This window comes from Anopheles nili, chromosome 2 (assembly GCF_943737925.1).
Source record: "Anopheles nili chromosome 2, idAnoNiliSN_F5_01, whole genome shotgun sequence".
NCBI classification, from domain to species: Eukaryota; Metazoa; Arthropoda; class Insecta; order Diptera; family Culicidae; genus Anopheles; species Anopheles nili.
In genome coordinates this window covers 74,725,407-74,743,763 of record NC_071291.1, presented here as the reverse complement: position 1 = coordinate 74,743,763, position 18,357 = coordinate 74,725,407, and the positions used below count along the sequence as shown (strand labels likewise).

General features: G+C 45.7%; 1 protein-coding gene across 2 annotated transcripts; it reads left to right on the top strand.

The window, feature by feature from the left end:
* Positions 1-4,701: 4,701 nt before the first annotated feature.
* On the top strand, positions 4,702-17,672 carry LOC128730391 (UPF0746 protein DDB_G0281095-like). Of its 2 annotated transcripts, none has more exons than XM_053823436.1 (4): positions 4,702-4,819; positions 7,560-8,184; positions 8,271-8,381; positions 8,521-17,672. In XM_053823436.1, exons 1-4 carry the CDS (start codon positions 4,702-4,704, stop codon positions 8,603-8,605), a joined length of 939 nt encoding a protein of 312 aa, XP_053679411.1. In that variant the 3' UTR covers positions 8,606-17,672. The 2 variants fall into 2 exon arrangements, with proteins under 2 accessions (XP_053679411.1, XP_053679412.1); XM_053823437.1 differs by lacking the exon at positions 4,702-4,819 and adding an exon at positions 6,550-6,681.
* Positions 17,673-18,357: the final 685 nt, after the last annotated feature.

Below are 18,357 nucleotides of genomic sequence, written 5' to 3'. Positions count from 1 at the left end.
CCTTGCGGAGAAAGGTTCACACGGGCCCTTAACGAAGGGTAGCAACATCGTGCAAATTCTTCACAATTCCGGAAATTTCCGTACTTAAAGCTGTCCTATTCTTTACCCATCACGGGGGTGATAAATCCGCATGGCAATGAGTAGACGATTTCCACAGCAGCGGCCGAATGTGGCCGTTGTCGATAAGCGAAAACAGGCAACGGAATCGCGTGATTGAAACGTGTTCCTTGGTGATCGGGGAAAAAAACCGATAACGATAATAGTAATCCACACGAATTAGGTTTATCTATCAGCACATTCTTTTAGAGGCCTTCTGGAGGGAAGCGAATCTTGAACGCACGAAAATAAAATTATTGTAGCAACGCCACTAGAGAGATTCTGGTGAAATTTTTTTTTCTTTGAAAAGAAAGCCTCTTGAGATGATGTACGCTTCCCATAAGCCGACACTGAGTCGAGTTCAGTGGCATCTCAAAAAATAAAATTGCGTCATATTTCAAACATACGAAATTGAACAAACACTCCCAGAACACGGACTTAGTCTGCGAATTTTTAGGCACACTTTTAAGTTAGGAAATAAGCGCTGCAGGACAGGTGAAGCACCAATTCGGAGTCACCTTTTTGTGTCAGGACACAAACAAGATAGATAAAAAAACACCAACACCTCCAGCAGCCGATCGTACGATCGCTCTGGACCAACCGGGAGCGATCATCCGAGAACGATCCTTTTGTTTTCACGTGCCGGTGTGAGCCATTTGAAATTGAACACGTTTCACGTCAGGCCGGTACTAAGTAAAAGGAGGGGAAGAAGCCAAAAGAGCTCTATTTTTAAAGTTCCCCAAAATGGAGTCCCCTAGCAACACTAGAGCCACGAGGCCAGTGAAGCCATCGTCTTTTTAAAGGATGGTCGAATTTGTGGCTCCTCTGGTTACTAGGAAACCCACGGAGAGAAAAAAAACATCAAGTCGAGTAAAATCACCCAAACACGCTTGCTGTGATTGAGTCGACAAACTGGAACTCGATCCAACGTAATAGTTGGAAAGGAAAGGTAAAAACAGAAACCCTGCAAAAACCTATCTCACATGGACTGAGTTCTAAAATTTTTGCCATCTCCTGCCTACACTGAACACTTGGTTCCTGAGCTAATTCACATTGCCGAGGTGCCTAAGTCTACTCTTTCCTCGTGACGACACGCACTGCTCTCGAAGCACACTCTTTCGATCTAGCACATTCTCGAAGCTAACCCTCTCCCCGGTTTGCGGCACTCGATTACGCCTTTCGAACCAACTTTCTGATGCAACAAAACTGCTCCTCCACGTGTGGACGATACTTTTTTGGTTTGGTTTCTTTCCAACCGCCCTAGGGCGTTCTGGCACACACTGTCCTGCTGGATGAAAGCTTCTTGCACACACGCTTTTCACACCGGAAAAGTAGGCGCTCTGACTTTGATTCAAGCTCGATGATCTCGCTCTCGGGAAGAAAAGGGACCTCCAGGGCTGAGAGACCCACGAAAAATTTGGCGTTGGAAAAACTGGGATTTTGCGGAGGGGTGGGAAAAACAAAAAAAAAATCGAATTACACACGGTGCAGCTTCCTGGTCAAAAGCCCGGCCTGTGTAAGCCTCGGAAGAAGAACACGATCCACAAACCCTGCGATTGCCTGGGTGCTGATGCTGGACGTATCCACCCAGCGGTGGTCCCGGAATATGGTCCCGCGGGTCCCAACCGGGAAGAAGAAAAAGAAGCAGCGAGAGCGAGAACGAGCGAGGTGAACAAAGCAGAGAGGACGGAACACGAATGAGAAGAAGATGCTGATGATGGCCATCGCTATCCCACCGTGCTGTGAGGGTTCCGGCTTCGGCTCCACTTCGGCTCTGCACGTACGCACGCACATAAACGCGCGCGCCATGTATATACGGATGGAACGGCAAAAGGACGGAACCGGGCGCAGGCAGGGAAAACCTTGTATATAAATATATATCCACACACACACACGCACCCCTAAACATTCATAAAGTGCGAGATGGGCATCGAAGGATCAGTTGATGGATAGCAAATGCACACACCGAAAAAGTGAGTGCGTGAGAGCGAGAAAGAGAGCACCGCACACAGTAGGCAACGGGAGCCAGAGCGAGAGAGAAAATGACTCATCCATCTGTGGTCCAATGTGTGTGCTACTGGAATTGCTGGCTTGTTTGCCAGTTAACAGCCTACTATGGTCACTTTTATACAGTCAAAGGGGGGCTCGAAAGGCTGCTGGTTAAGAAAATGGGGGGATTGGAGCTTGCGCTTGTCCCCAACCACCCCATGCCCACCCCACCAACGATAAAATACGTGAATGTGTGAGCCTGTAGAGTGGTGGATCACTCTATATACCCCACACGGCTAACGCACTGGACCAGGCCTGGATTAAGCTATCTCACTTCCACGACCACGGCTTTACGCGAGCTCTGTTGCGCTTCCGATAGTTGCCACCGGTGGGTAGAGCGAGAAAGCAACGTGCATGCAAGTGTGTAGCGCTCTTCGTTTCTCTCTCCCATCCCTTGCCCATTATCTTTACGACGTATATACACTACCGCGTACGCGTTTGCGTGAACCCGTGCGCGTGTGTTGGTGTTCTTTGTTCGGCATAATCGGATCGGTACCGGCAAAACCGGCAACTTGAGGAGCTTTTTTTTTATTCCACCCCATCTGGCAGTAGGTTTTCCACGCCAGGAACGAGGGGTGAAAGGAAGGACGAACGCGAACACACTGTTGTAAAGTCACGTAACCACTTTTGCGCACGCACACACTCGCATACGCAAACCCACCACTGTGCGCGTTTCCATCTTGCTCTCTCGCGTGCGACGTACCGCGCGATCGATGCGGGATGCGCGAGAGCACAAGCGAGATGGCGCGATCGCGTGAGAGTGTGCGTAAGCGCAACGTTCATTTCGTATGTACTGCGTTCGGGTTTCGCGTTCGGGTGGTGCGATTCTCGGGACGGTTAGATTATAAATAGGGGGCTCGGTTGCCGGCCGGGAAATTACTTAGTTTCTTTCAATTGAACAAGCAACATCCCTTCGTTACATGTCTCGGAAGGGTGCTCTAGCAGCGGAGAATACACAGCAGCAGCAGCAGCAGCAAAAGAGTTAGAGTTTATATCGGGTCGCAAAGTGACACTTTCTACGCGACAAGCGAACAGTTCAAAGAAATTGAAGAGAAAAAAAAGGAAACTAGAGGCAAAAGTAGCAACACACGCCTCAGCATCAGTAGCAGCAGCAGCAGCAGCAGAGAAAAGCGAATCATCTCAAAAATCGTGTGAACACATAAGCGCGAGAAGCGAATTTTGTGTTTTTTTCCCCATCATCATCTGTCCGTTGTTGCGAATGTTGGAAGCGAACGAGTTTCACTCGGCGAGCGAAAGGAAAAATTGATTTTTCCACGATCCGCTCCTGCTTCTCCAAACATCCATCAGCAACCGGTATAGATATATGTACATCAGCAAACCCGAAAGGGTTTCAATATTTTGCGCACTGTTTCGGTTTTTTTCCGCCTGCGGAAACAGAACCCTCCCCAACGCCGGGTCGGTTTTTGATGTTTGACGTTCGCCAGGTGCAAGGACACACCGTACAGCGGCGTAAGCGCAAGAGATCCGTGTGCCGGAAAATTGTGCATTAGCGAAAAACAAGGCGACGAAGACGACGGTGGCCAGTTTTTGTGCTCAGCAACATCAGTTAGCAGCAAAAGTGGTGTGCCCCCCTTTCATAGTAGTGTGTTGGAGTGCGAAAAGATACGGAGCACACAACAGCGTGAGATATCCAGCAGAAGAGAAGAGATGAGCGAACGAAGCACGGCCACAAGCAGCTGAGACGCGCCACCAAACGCCCCACCCCCACCAATCGCGCGACCCACTCTTTTGGAAGCGAAAACCCCAGCAGTCGTGAGGTTTTCTTTTTGTTGTTGTGCGAAAGAAGCTTCGGAAGCAGTAGTAGAGAGCCGTTGGCATTGAAGAGAAGGAAGCCGTACCAACGACGAGGACGATCTGCTCAAGTATAGAGAGAGAGAGAGAGAGGCAGCCGGAAAATTCGGAATAGGACGGCGCCGCGCGACGATCAAGTGATAATCAAGTGCTGTGAAATTACAAATAATACATTTTAAATATACGATATAAGGCAGCGAGCGAGCGAGCGAGCATTTTGGCCGGTGACAACACACACACACACACTCGACGACGCGACCGAGAGAAAACAGAAAAGCAAAAAGGCACACACAGCTTTTTAAAAGGAAGCGAAAGAGAAGCCGCCCCCGCTACGCTATATAAGATATACTTTTCTCGTATAAGGAAAAACTCACAAGCCACAACAACGTAAGAGCAAAGCTGAAAAGTTCAAATAGGATATAATACCGAAGGAGCAGAGGACACACGACGGAACACACGCAAAAGAAAAGCCAAAACTCCCACGCGAGCTTTTTTCCTCGTTTTTGTGCGTTTTTCCTCGACGAAGGAAAAACTCTCCCTCCCAACTGAGCGAGAGAGAGAGAGAGAGAGAGAGAGCGAGTGTACACATTTTCTCGCCCTACGACCAGAGCCATCCAAACGTGGAACGTGCAGATTAGTAGTGCGGGTTTTTCCGTGTTTGTGTGTTTGTGTCTGTGAGTGAGTTTTCGCGTGTTTTCCCTCTCGTTCGTGTCCGGTTGCCCGCGCGAACCGGAGCCTTGATTTATGAGTGCGAATTTGGCTGCAATTGACGAATTGGTCGAAGAGTTTCTGAAAATGGAACTCATCTCCGTGCCGCCGTATCCGGGCCAGCTGGGCTACCTGGGATCGACAAAAGTCAACGGTAAGTGATGCCATTTCTTTAGTTTTTCCTCTTTTCTTAGTAGCGATTGTTTTTTTCGGGTTGGGTCTCGTGCGTTTTTGACAGATGAACGCAGCAACCTCTGCTGTCAAAGCGAGTTGCTTGCTGTGCGTCGTTCAAAAACGCGTGTAGAACAAGAGAAAAAAAAACGTCCCAAGCGTTTTCCCCCTTTGCTCATGCCGTGCACATCATCTCCTCGTGCGTTGGGGTTTCTATCGCGGAAGGAAGATGCACCGGGCACTAGTAGCACATACACAAAACCACACAATGATGGTCGGTGGGGGGCGTTGGATGTTACGTCAAACAGCCAGCCGGTCGTGTTTTCGCATGAAATCCTTTCCGCACGTGCAAGAGGCCGTGAATTTGTGGTTTGCTTGGATCGCGCAAGCCAAAAAAAAAAGGAAAAGGAAAAGAAACACGCGATTTTTCGTAACACCACCAGAGTCCATGCTGGTGATGCGCCCGTCCGTCTCTTAGATAGGGCTGGTCGCGAAGTCGTCGTCGCTGTTGCTAGGCGAACTTTTGCTCGCTCGTGGGGCAAAAACGTGTTTTCCGGTGGGAAGGGGGTTGGTGAGGTTGTTAAAAAGGGGGGCCACGAAGCGATAGAAGGCCATCCCGGTCTGAGAGAGCGAGAGACCGTGCGAAGAGACGACATCAGCCGGTTTGTGGGGAGCACCAGCTGGTTCGATTGGGGGCTTGGTTGTGTACGAGAGAGCGAAATGGAAAACGAACAGAGCCACCCAGTCTCTCCCACCCACCCAGTGTGCGAGAGAAAAAGATGAAACGTACCGCGTACGAGAGAGAGAAAGAGAGAGAGCGTGAGAATGCCCCACCATATGTTTCGGCTGATGGTTGAGCGCTCTCACGCACACACTCTCACACGTTCGCAGCGAACAGCTGATCGCGGTGGTTGCTTGGATGAAAGAGCGAGTGAGAGCCACCACGTGAGCGAGAGAGAAAGAGAGAGAGCACGATTGTGCGTAAGTGCGTGCTAGCGCCGGCTTGTGCCGTTACTTTGGCACCATCGTTCTCGCTCTCTCACGCACGCACGCACGCACTCTCTCTCTCGCTCTTTCTCGCTCACTCACCGTGACAGGCTCCCTTAGCCGTTCCACCGCGCTCCTACCCCCAAACCGCGCGCCATCCGTTGCGCCACTCGCTTTCGAACCGCCGACCAGGCAACATCAGCAGCCGCGCGGGCCCAGCTTCTCTCTCTCCGGTAGATTTTTTTCTTTTCACACATCTCCATCTAGTCACCCCGGTTTTCTCGGGTCCGGGTCCTGCCGTGTTTGTCCCTGTGTTTTCCGCGCTGGTGTTGTGTGGCGCACTCTTCCTCGTGGACCTGAGCATCTGGGATAGTGGTGTTGAATTCGTGTATCCTAGTAGTCTTTCATCAGCAAAAAAGACTTTGCTGAGTGTTGTGCCGATTGACCTCCCGCAAGTCCACACCAGGAAGAGAAAAGCATCCCAGCAAGCGAAACCGGCGGACAAAGCGCGCAGTGCCAAGACTCAGATCGGTGACGTTTGGTATTTTTCGGCTTGGAAAAAGGAACGCCAAAATTTTCCGCAAAAGTTTTCCACATCCTGCTTTCGAGCGCGGTTGCTGCTGCGACGGAAGTAGGCCCAAGAAAAGCTCCCTCGGAGAAACCCGGTGCTGCTGCTGCTGCTGTTGAGAGTGTCGAGTGTTGTGCGTGTGTGTGTTGGTGCCGTGCGTTCGATAGTGGTGTTCATTCGGGTTTGAGCTTTTCGGATTTTTCCCTTTTTTCCGTTCACGTTGGCCCTAACCCACCAACTATTTTCACGGGCGTGCGAGCACCTCATCTGCGTACGAATGTACATAAGGAGTAGGTATTATTCGTGGCGGTTATATTTGGATTTGGTTTCTTTTCTTTTCTTTTCCCTTTTCCTTTTTGCGAACGGGTTGCTCTGCTAAGCCCTTCCGGTGTCGTATCCCGTTCGTCGCACTTGCCAACTGCGATCGATTTTCCACGGGTAAAGCAGCGAAAAAAAAAACTCCATCAGTGAGCGAGAGAGCGCGAGTGAGCGAGCGAAAGAGAACGGGAGAAAAAGAAAGAGCGAGAGAGAGAGAGAGAGCGAAACGTCAAAGAAGCCCAACTGGGGGAGCCCACGGAGAACGAACAGCTGTTTGCTCCACATATTTTCCGTGGATCGATAAAATGGTTTCGTTTTCACTTTGGCGCACCTCCCGGGTAAGAGGGAGTGCGCGCGCGAGATAGAGCGAGAGAAGGAAGATGGCTTTTCTCCGAACTTTTCGCACGCTCGCTCGGTCGGTTGGTGATGGTTTTCTTTTTTTTTTCTTCTTCCACACGCTGGAAAAGGAACGGGCGCATCCCAAGTTTAGAGGAAAATTTTCCGCACGCTACGTACGTGTGTGAGTGTTTCAAAAGCCCCCAGCTGAGCGGATGCGATGGTGTGCGTGGAAAATCGATATTTTCTTCACCAGAGCGAGTGTGTGAGAGAAAGAGAGCGTGCAGTGGGAAAATCGATTCTGACGTGGCCGGGCCCGGAATTGTGCTTCCCTTTCTTTTGCTTCCCTGTGGCCCCCGCGATAGGGAAAAATAAAGGGGACAGAAAATGCTTCAATAGAGAGGGAGGGAGTAAAAGAACATGGAATAACGAAATGCTGCTTCCCACGACGTCGTTGCTAATGAAAAACCCTTTTGGTTTTATTTTTCTTCCCCCTATCCAACTCAACAAACAGATTTCCGGACACCGTTGATGCCCATCCCGGCCAATAGCAACAAAAATTCTAATCAAAGCCAACGCCATCAAAGCCAGCAGCAGCAGGCGCAAAGTCAGCAGCAGCAGCAGCAGCACCAGAGTCAGCAGCTGCAGCGCAGTCATCACAACCACCACTTCAGCAGTAGCCATCATCACCATCATCATCACCATCATAGCAACTCTTCCCACCCGAGTCAGCTGCACCAGCAGCGACTGCAGCAGCAACAGCAGCAGCAGCAGCAGCAACTGCAGCAGCAGCAGCTGCTGCAGCAGCAACAGTTGCAGCAGCAGCAACAGCAGTTGCAGCAGCAGCAGCAACAGCAGCGCTATCACCAGTCGAGCGAGAACCAGTATCCGCTGGAGCCGGCTACGATAGCGCTGACTGCGTCACCGCACGAGGATGCCCTACAGAAGCTGACCCAGCGGCTCGAGAGCGAGCTGCGGATCGCGAAACGGCAGCATCTGGCTTGCACTGAGGTGCTGCTGCCGGCCGATCTTCTCCCGAGAATATCGTCCCAGATGTTCGAGGAATCGGAGAAGGAACCGTGCGGCATCCGCGGATGCACCGTGTACATTGAGTTCGAGGACGAGCCTAACAACACTCGGTAAGTAGCGAAGGAGGATTTCAAAAGCTCGCGCGTGCTCGATGTTTGCTAACGAAAAAAATGTCCCTTCACGCTTTTTCCTACAGGCGGATCGCGACCATGAAGACCGATCCTAACACGGTGTCGACGTTCGAGCTGTACCTTACGCTCAAGCAGGACCGGCGGGGATGGACCTCAATTTTGCCACAATTTTTGAAGTAAGTATCTCCACGCGAGAGTCACAGAAACGTCTATTGTACCAAGCCAAACCATCGTTTTATCAATCGCTTCTTGAGCCGCTTGCTTATGTATTTTCTTTTTTGTTTCTCTCCCTTTTCTTTTCCGAACCGAAAACAGAAATCTGGCCCGTGGCAGCACAATCATGATCAGCCCGGAGTTTTTGCTGAAGAAGAACAAGCTCTACCATGCGTACTCCGATTAAGTAGCATCGCGTGGCCGAGAAGACGTGGACTCACGACATTCATCGTCAGCGTCCTCCCCCCACTAATACCCCCCCTTCATCCACACGGCGTCTTCTCTTCGATGAGGAGAAGCACAGCAAAAAAAAAAAAAACAAATACACCACCAAAACCACCCCCATTTTCCCCCAAACGCTCATCAGGCGAGTGTGTGTTTCTCACCACCCACCGCAGCACATCGGCAAAAACACCCGTTTCTCAACAAAAAAAAGGGTGTGTGACGTGCGTGTGTGTGTAACTGCGCCCTCCCACTGGCTCTGGCGCACCACCCCACCGCAGCAGGACGTTCCAGCAGTAGTGAGTGATGCGTGTGTTTGTGCGTCGTGGCAAAAGAGAGAGAGAGAGAGAGAGAGAGAGAGAGAGAAAAGTTGATCATAAAAAGTGCAGCAAACTTTGGTGCAATCGGTGCATATGCGTGTCTCAGCGTCGTTTTTGAGACATGCAGCAGTTCTCTGGTGTGCATACCGTAACGGAAGAAGAAGAAGAAGAGAAGATCTCCCCCCTCCCCCCCGCCCACATGCCTGCGTTTGTGTGATTGGCCGAAAGCCGCGAGGACACTGATCTTGTGAGATGGTGCAATCGGCCGAATCAGTGTGTATCAGTGTGTTCGTACGTGTGTGTGCGTGCGTGTGTGCTCGTATGAGAGGAAAAGTTTGGATTGATTCGAATCGAATCGAAGTTTGTACCCTTCCGCCGTCTTCATCGACCACACACCCACCACCACCACCACCACCGTCATCTTGGACATCGGATATGATTATCTGATCGCGATCGACACACACACACACACACACCGGAAGATCAGCGCTCCCCGAAGTCGTGAAGGAGGAGGAAAGCGTTCCTTCTACGCGCCATCAGCAGCCGTCGTCTTCGTCAGTGCGGCAGATCTCAGACGCAATCACCAATTCAAACAGCGCAGGGAATCGATCCTGGAAGTAAGCCACCACCACCCAGCTCAGCCAGGACAATTCGTCGTCTCATCAACGGCATCCAGTCCCAGTGTGTGCACCAGCAAGGATCACCAGCAGCAGCAGCAGCAACAGCAGCAGCAGCAACAGTAAGCAGATCTCCTCTTCTATTTTCATCCACCCGCAACAACACCGCACCACCCACACCGGGCGCGTGCGTGCGCGTTTGGGAACCGTGGGCGTGAGCGTGAGCGTGAGTGCGTGTGTGTATGCACCCGCACGGCACATCGCGTTGTGCGTGTGAGTGAGTGTGAGTTTTAGGAAGCAAAGGTAGGAAAAAAAAACAATACAAAAAAAAAATACAACCGCGGATTGTCCTTTTTGCATTTGTCCTTCCTCATCCCCACCACCACCACCAGCCCCCTCGCCAGGGATAGGTAAGGGGGACTGCGGGGAGAGGGAGAAGGGACGGTGAAATAGCAGCAGGCAAAACAAAACAAAAAAGTATATACTATATACATACATATATATATATATATACATACATATATCTATATTAGCCACAAATTCAGCAACAACCACTCTCTGCTCTCTCCCCGCCCACGCGCGCTTCCTGGATGAGGAAAAGGGGATCCCCTCCCCCGCATTATCTTCCCATGCTCTGGCCCTCGTGGTGGGGAGCTTTGAGCGAGCGGATGGAGCGCAAGTGGCGGGGACGAGAGAGGAGAACAAATTTTTGCAAAACGACAAACAAACAAATCAACAACAAAAAAAAGATCCCATAAACATACCTACTTTTTAAGTATTTTATAAATATTTAAAGTGGAAGTCCGACAAAACCGAACTACGAGGAATCGAATTGAAGCAAAAAGAAAATTTGTGAAAAAGCAAGCACGAAGAGGAAGCGATTGAAATCGCGCAGCTGCAGAGGGGGGAATAGAGAGGAGCAAACCCAAGTGATGAATTATGTGTAAAACAAAGCTGAAATGCTCTAAGTATAATTAAAACCACACAAAGGATTGCGCATTAGATATGAGCGTAAGAGAGAGAGAGAGAGAGAGGTTAAGAGCCAATCGGGAACGAAACAACATCCTTATTTGCTTTTAAAGAGCAAGCAAAAAAAAACCACACACCAACACAACACCCCCTTTACACTCCTACATGATACAAAACGAAATCAACAACACTAATTAATATGTAGTAGACAACCAACAAATTTTTAAGAAGGGATAATAAGCGAAAGGATGATCGAGAGAGAGAGAGAGAGAGAGAGAGAGAGAAAGCAACACGAATCAGGCAGAAAATCGATGCGACGACGGGCAAACGGGGTGCAGCGCATCATCAAAGAAAGCTCTATTTTAACCTCATTTTTTTGTCCTTCCCGAATCGGTTCTGGAGATCGATTGCTGGGCTAATTTTTCTTTGTAGTTATGATAATTTGTTTGTGTAAGAGTCCTGTTTTTTTTTACCATTCTTCTCGCAAAGCAAGAGTAATGAATCATTGCTTGCGGCTAACTTTTTCTTTTTTTTCGTGGAGGAAAACTCCCGTTTTGACGAATCGTCGCCTTTTTCTCCCTTTCGAAGAGAGGAGAGGTCCGCCGTTTTCTTGCAAAAAGAAAATGGTTTTCTTTTTGCGTTCGAACACACTTTGGGCCGCCGCATTGCAGGAGGAAGGAAAAGCCGATGAGGAAAATGCGTAATTGTGTGGGAACTGAATGACACACACACACACGCACAGACATACGTCCTCAAAACGGCACACTTTGGCAAAAATTGGAATTTTCAATTTATCTCGTTACGTGCTTAAAGTTGCATAGCGTTCGTTTTGGTATTTTTTAAATTGGTACACTTAAGGAATGCAGATTTCACTGCAGATTGTTTCTTTTCACTCCCATTTTTTTGTTGCTTTTCCACAGACGCATGTCCACCATGCGTTATATCGAGTATTAATTGACATAAGTGCATGTCGTATTACACGTGCGAAATGAATTTATAGCTATATTCATACATCATATATATGTGTTTTTGTTGCAACTTACCCCGGAGGCTGCTCGTCCGCGTTCGCGATAGGTTTTCGATTCTTTTGTCCTTTCCTTAAACGTGAGTTAAGCTGAGAGAGAGAGAGAGAGAGAAAGAAAGAGAGATAGTAAGAAGAGCACCTCTTATATCTAATAATTGTGAACGATTTTGTGATGATTTCCTAGTGATTTTCCAATTTTCCCCGCTTCTTACATTTCGCTACGCGCGCGCGTTCCAGAAGCAAAGAAGAAAAAAACAACCCCACCGTTGTCAGGGACAGAGAGAACGAGAATGCGAAAGAGAAAGAGAGAGCGAGAGAGAACGTTTAATGAGGGCGTTCGGGGGTGTCCCTTTTTTTCCACCCTTGTGTGGATATGCCATCACATCCACGGGGATTCTCAATTCAGTGGAAGAAAGGAAAGCGCGTACACGAGATATAAGGTACAACCGCGGGAAGGCACAGGATGCGGCAGGATAAGAAGAAGAAGGATCGTTGATTTTGTTTTAAATATATAAATATAAATCTATGTGTATATTGTAGGCATTATATGAAAACAAAACAAAAAAGCTGCTGAAATCGAGCAACAAATTTTCGATTTGTGAAGGGCGTTTTTTTTTTCATTATTTCCTTCATTTCCGTTCATAATTATACATACGCGCTGCTCCGTTGTATGAACTCGAATCGAGAGCCGGGAGTAGTGGCCGGAGTCGAAGCGACATATTGTTGTCGCGTTCTTTTAGGATTTTCAAATTGTTTTACAAGCAAACACGCGCGAATGGGGGAAGAAGAAAAGAGAGAATGCGAGAGGGAAGCAACGAATGGCGAAAGTGCGCATTTTGCTGCAGGTGGTTGCAAAGCAAGGCAAAAAACAAAAGGATAAGCTAAGGATATAAGCAAGGCAAACCAAGATTTGCTTTTCTCTTGTGATTGACAAACAAAACAAAAAACCTACAAAAACCCGCCCTTAATAGGGTGACGAAGGGGAGAGAAAGTGTGTGTATGTGTGTGGAATGTACGCAAAGCGAAGAATTAATGATGAAATTTCGAATAACCGCGCCTTGTAAGTTACAAGTTTTTTTTTTGTCTCTTCGTAACACTTCCAAGGTTTTCCTCCGGATTTTTTTCTTCTTTTCGATGAAAACGTTCGATGGTCCGAGCAGGAGAAACACGAAAGGACCCGAAACGTGCATTTTCATTCATTCGAAAGGTGGAGGAACCTTCAATGATACATAGCCCAAGAGGAGTTTTGTGTACTACACATACACACACTCATTCACACATCAGACACACATACACACGTACACACATACACCCATCGGTGTCGTAAAATTATCGTAGGGTAAAACGGGAGGAAGGTGACGAAGAAAACAAACACCGCGATACAAACTAGGTTTTAAGGCCCACCCCCAACACACAAACATTATGAGAAGAGAGAGAGAGAGAGAGAGAGAGAGGTTCTTTTTTCACCTTTTTTTTCGAATTTTTCTGTTAACAAACTCTCCTTAATTTTCATCGTTTTTGAATTGCTTTTTTGTTTAACTTTTCGAATTCTCGTTAGATGATAAAGAGGGTGAGTTTTTGGAGACGAATTTTTTTGGCATTGATTGTTTTAGACCTACCGGTTGGCTCGATGAAAGCGAACTCTCCCCCCACTTCCTGTACAGTTCCTACATGACTTTTCATTTGTTTGTATTAGAATCGCATTCGTTTCGTGGCGATGGAAACTGATAAACATGAAGCAAAGCATCATAATGGAGCAACAATAATCGTAACATCTTGGATAAGCGAAAAGGAACGTGGAGAACAAAAAAAAACACAAAAGAAGAAAAAACAAATCAAAATATCTAAACACGTGGTCGTCTAAAGTGAAGGAAGGGAGGTAGGAGGTACAGAAAAGCGGGGCGAGCGACGCCAACGCGAGTGGAAAATGGAGGAACAAAATTAATAATAACAGAAAATGCAGAAAAGAATGGGATGAGAAGAGAAGGGGTACGAATTAACTTGATAAGGATTAACTAGCGGTAGGGTGAAGAAGGAGAAGAAGGTGGGAGTAGTGAGGGCGACATGAATATAGAGATAAGCGCGCCCGTGTGTGGAAGTCAGGAAAGCCGATAATAAAGCATTTGTGAGTAAAGGGATGGAAAGGAGAACAAGCAGTTAGGATGAAGGACACTTACAACCGTCACATTTCAATACAAAACACTTACATACCCGTACAGATGCAGTCGCAAGACAAACCAGAAAAACACTCAAACATTTTCTTGAAAAAAAAAACACACAATCACAGTACAGATTACACAACCCGCAAACGAAATGAAAAAAAAAAAGATACACGTGTGTTAGTGCCGATTCCTTCTGGCGAGGTAGCTCTTTTCCTCCTGTTCGTTTGTTTTTGAAACACGAAAACAAATCATTGATCTTAAGCTTAAGCATTGCGAGCGAGCGAGCGAGAGGCGGGGGAGATATTTTTTGAAAATGTTTTTCCCATTTTTCCTTTCGTCAATACACTGTGTTGTTTCTCTTAATGCGTTCTATTTGTCTCTTTGTGTGTAAATTATTCGATTCGAAGCGATTGAACGCGAGACCCCGAGGGGAAGAACAAAAAAATGAAAAGAAATACAAAAGGAGAGACGAAAGCAAGGCGAAAAAAAAACATACAATAAGAAAAGATACACGTAAACGAAGAGATAAGATAAGAACAAACACAAAAAAAAAACAAAAACACACAAACGTGAAAACAAAAGAAGCAGAGATATGATATGGAAAGGAAAATATTTGCAGGAGAAAATGGCAAAGGACCGAAATATGCGAGTAAAAGAGAGAAAGAGAACGCGAGAGAGAGCGCAGTCGGGAGCGAAGCAAATCAGTTGGATGAGAGAATGTGAAAGGAAAAGGATAAAACCGTTTCATTTGTGATATTTGAATTTACGAATTAAGGATAAAAACAGATATCTTTCTCCTTTTTACTACCGCGCTACTCTATTATTATTATTATTATAATTTTTTTTAACTTATGTGTAGTAACCTTTCCTTTTCTTCTGCAAGTTTTTTTTCTGTTTTTTTTATTATTTGTGATCTCACTGTCTTTTGTTTTTAAGACATCCATAGTCCGTAGAAGTTGTTTTTTTGAAGAAAAAAATAAAACTCCACATGAAAACGTGAAAAATAACACTACCCCTTGGTTTTTTTGTTTTATTTTGTCTATGATTTGTTTGAATGGTGGCAACACTACACACATACCGAAATGAATTCTTCCACTTCTCGACCGTTGTTTCGTTTTCGCTTTGTTTCGCATGATTTTTGTGAGTTTGGTTTTCTGATTTTCGTTTTTTTTTCGTTTCGTTCTTGTTTTTCCGTCTTTCGTCCAGTCATTGGAGGAGTAAAAGGTGTATCAAATCTGCGCCTCCAGCCCTTCCTTTTTCTCGTTTTCAGGGCTGGTGGAAACACTTAGAAATACGAGGTTAATGCATCCTCCCCGCTGCGATACTCGGTGCAATCAGGATGTGCAGATAATAAATAGTAGAAACTAATATCAAACCATAACTCGTGTTGTATCACTGCGGAGAAAATATCAATTTGCTAGACACACCAATACCGTACACACGTCCACACGAAGAGCAAAATGAAATGAAATAAATTCTCCTTCCCCCACATACACATACATACATTCAGACACTGACTCAAAGCAGCAGTTTTGCGGTAGGATGAAACACCGTTTCATTTACCGTATCCTTTTCATCACCAGCAGGATATCGTTATTCCATAGGCAGATCAGTTTAAAATAAAGCGTGTTTGAACAGACAATTCCCTTTGAAACAGCTCCAACAGCGAGAAAGTAAAAGAACGAAGACAGAAAGAGAGAGAGAGAGAGAGTGATAAAACTCACATTGTTTGTTATTTGATAAAATGGCAGCAGAACCGTAAGCGGAAGCAAGAAAAGCAGAAAATTCGAAATGGAGAGAGAGTGGATAAAGCAAAAAAAAAATCGAATAAAAACGGAGAAAAAAACTTACTCACAAAAAGTAACCACAAAAAAGTATATGTATGTGTCTGTAGTAGTTATTAACAAATTAATCAATAAAACAACAAAAAAGCAAAAACGTGACAAAACAAATTCAAGAACAAAAAACTAACAAATAAAAATAAACACAAATGAAAAAAAATCAACAACAACAAAGCATCACATTTTACACACACTTCTCACGGCGTTCTCGTACTGCTAGCTTGTGGCCGTGACGTGGAGAAATTCGAACTGATAGTGGGTGAGAATACCGTCGGGGAGATGGTGTGGAAATGAGAGAGAAAGTGAACGGAAGGAGATTGAGGAGATAGAACAGGAGAAAACAAAATAGCTTTCGAACCAAATCCTTCTCGTCTAGTACTCATTGGCGTGTGTGTTTCTTCTTTCATTCCCCGAGGCCTACTACGATACGAGCGCGTGATCGGCGTGAAATGGTTGGTGTATCTAGCTTGGGAAAGAGGGAAGTTCCTCCTCCCATCCGCATTGTGCGAGCGAATTCCGTTCAAGCCTTGTCCTCAAACGAAAACAGAACATGAAAGAAGAAAATGAAATGCTAAAACCCGAATCAAGACCTAACGAAATCCCACCAAAGACACGCAAATCAGTCGCGCTTTTCTTGGGTATAAGTAGGAGGAAACGCTGAAGAAAAAAATGATTTTCCATCATTCAACTCGTCCTTATTCAACAGGTTGCGATACGATCCGATCCTGTCAGTGATCCCTTTTCCTGGGGTTCAGTGTCTGATCGGATGCGTAAATGATACGAGACGAGATATTTTACAGGCATATCCTTCTTGTCTGTTTGGCAACGGGCGCGAGCGTTTGTAGCGTTTGCTCAGTCCCATTTTCGCTTTTCAGTGGTAAATTTTCCTCCGAAAAAAAAAGAACAAAAACGTAAAGAAGTCTGATACTTGTTTCATGATGGGTAGGCGGCGAAGCGTACGAGGAGACTAAGCGTGTCTGGAAGTGTTTGGAAGGATCGTATGCCCTTGGCGATTCGAAAGGGAAAATCAAAACGGGATCGAGCCGATCGTCAGGTTATTCCGCGATATAACGCGGACACGATGCAAACGAGGTAGAAGGAAGGGGAGGAAGAAAACAAAATAACAAAAAAAAAACAAGTACTGTGTGTGTGTTTTTCTATATTTATATAATATACATAAACCAAAAATATATATATATATATATACACATATGTCGATGGTAGCAGGTAATGGAATATTAGAGGAGAATATGATAACGAAAAAAAAGAAAATCGAAATAAGCGAACGAAAAAGCTTAAAAAAAGTGCAAGATGAAAAAAAACGGTAGGAGAAAAGAGAGAAGGAAGGGAAGAAAAAAACAAAACAAAACTAGGATTTTCAAATTTGATAAACTATTGATAATAAATGAAAACCCAACAAATTTTTACACGACAACCAAATCATCAACAAAACAAGAAGAAGAAAAAAACACTACAAAATAAATACTAGCGATGTTGAAGCTAAATATCTAACAAGTAACAAATAACAAACAAACAAAGAAGAAAACGAGATGGACCCCACCCGCCTACGGGCGTCCCTGCCTTTGCAAAATGACAATTCGTTTCGCTGCTGTCACACACGCGAGGGTTGTTTGCGAAAGCTGGCTTTTTGCACGTTAGTTGCGCGTTTGTCGTTAGTCCCGTGTTTGTTTTCATATTCGTTTTCCATTGCCTTTTGCCTGTTGGTTTCTTGTGCTTGTTCCGGGATGAAAGAGAAACAAGAAATTCACCCAACATAGCGCTGCACGACGGTTTCTGATTCTTGCACCACTTTCCCATTGCATTGAATTTTACCATTGTTTGTGGAAGCTCATTTTCGGCTTAATTGAACGCCCGCGAGCTACTTCTGGGCTTGCAGTAGCTAACATCCATTTTATCAATAAAAAATTGTCTGCTTTTTGCGACCTTTGTTGCTGAACGATAGCTACAACATTTTCAAAAAATCCCACACCGTACACAGAACATTTAACATGCATACTAACAAACAAAAAAAAACGATAATACAATCCATATCCCGAGAGTAAAACCAGCATAACAAAGTAGTGGAAAAGCAAGAAGGAGAGAGAAAGAGAGAAAGAAAAGAGAAGAGAACATGAAACACAAGTCGGCTTCAGTCGGTTGATTGTGTGTGGAAATATGGAGCAAAACAGTTCAAGTTTAAGCGATAATGTTAGCGATAGAACGAAAGCGAATGTAAGCGAAAGGCAAGCAACATTAACGAAACAAGAAAAAAAAAACAAATACAAATTAAAATAACACATCTCAATAATCTATATGTAATTGTAGTAGAATTTTCCTCCTCGAACGACAAAAAAAACAAACACAAACTAGTAAACTCAACCAAACAAACGACGAAGGCGAAGAAAGCGCGAACAAAATCAGCAACCCACAAGAACAAGCAAACTAAATGGCAAAAGCAAATTGACCAGGGCAGCGTATAATCGTACGGTATAATCAGTAATCTGTAGTACAGCAACACACAAAACAAAAATCAGAAAAAAACACAACTAACCGCACCGTTTCAGCAGCGGAAACGGTTTACTGTTTTCTTTTTCATATCTATATTGTTTTTCAACATAAAACACACACGATTTGTTGTGTTCCTTGGCTCTTATCCAGGCTAGTGTAGCGTGCGCTGCGAGGAATGGCAGTTGCAGCAGATAAAACACAACCAACCAAACAACCTTAAGCTTAACCTATGTCAAACAGATAGAGCAAACCGGAAACGAAACGATCAATAGCACA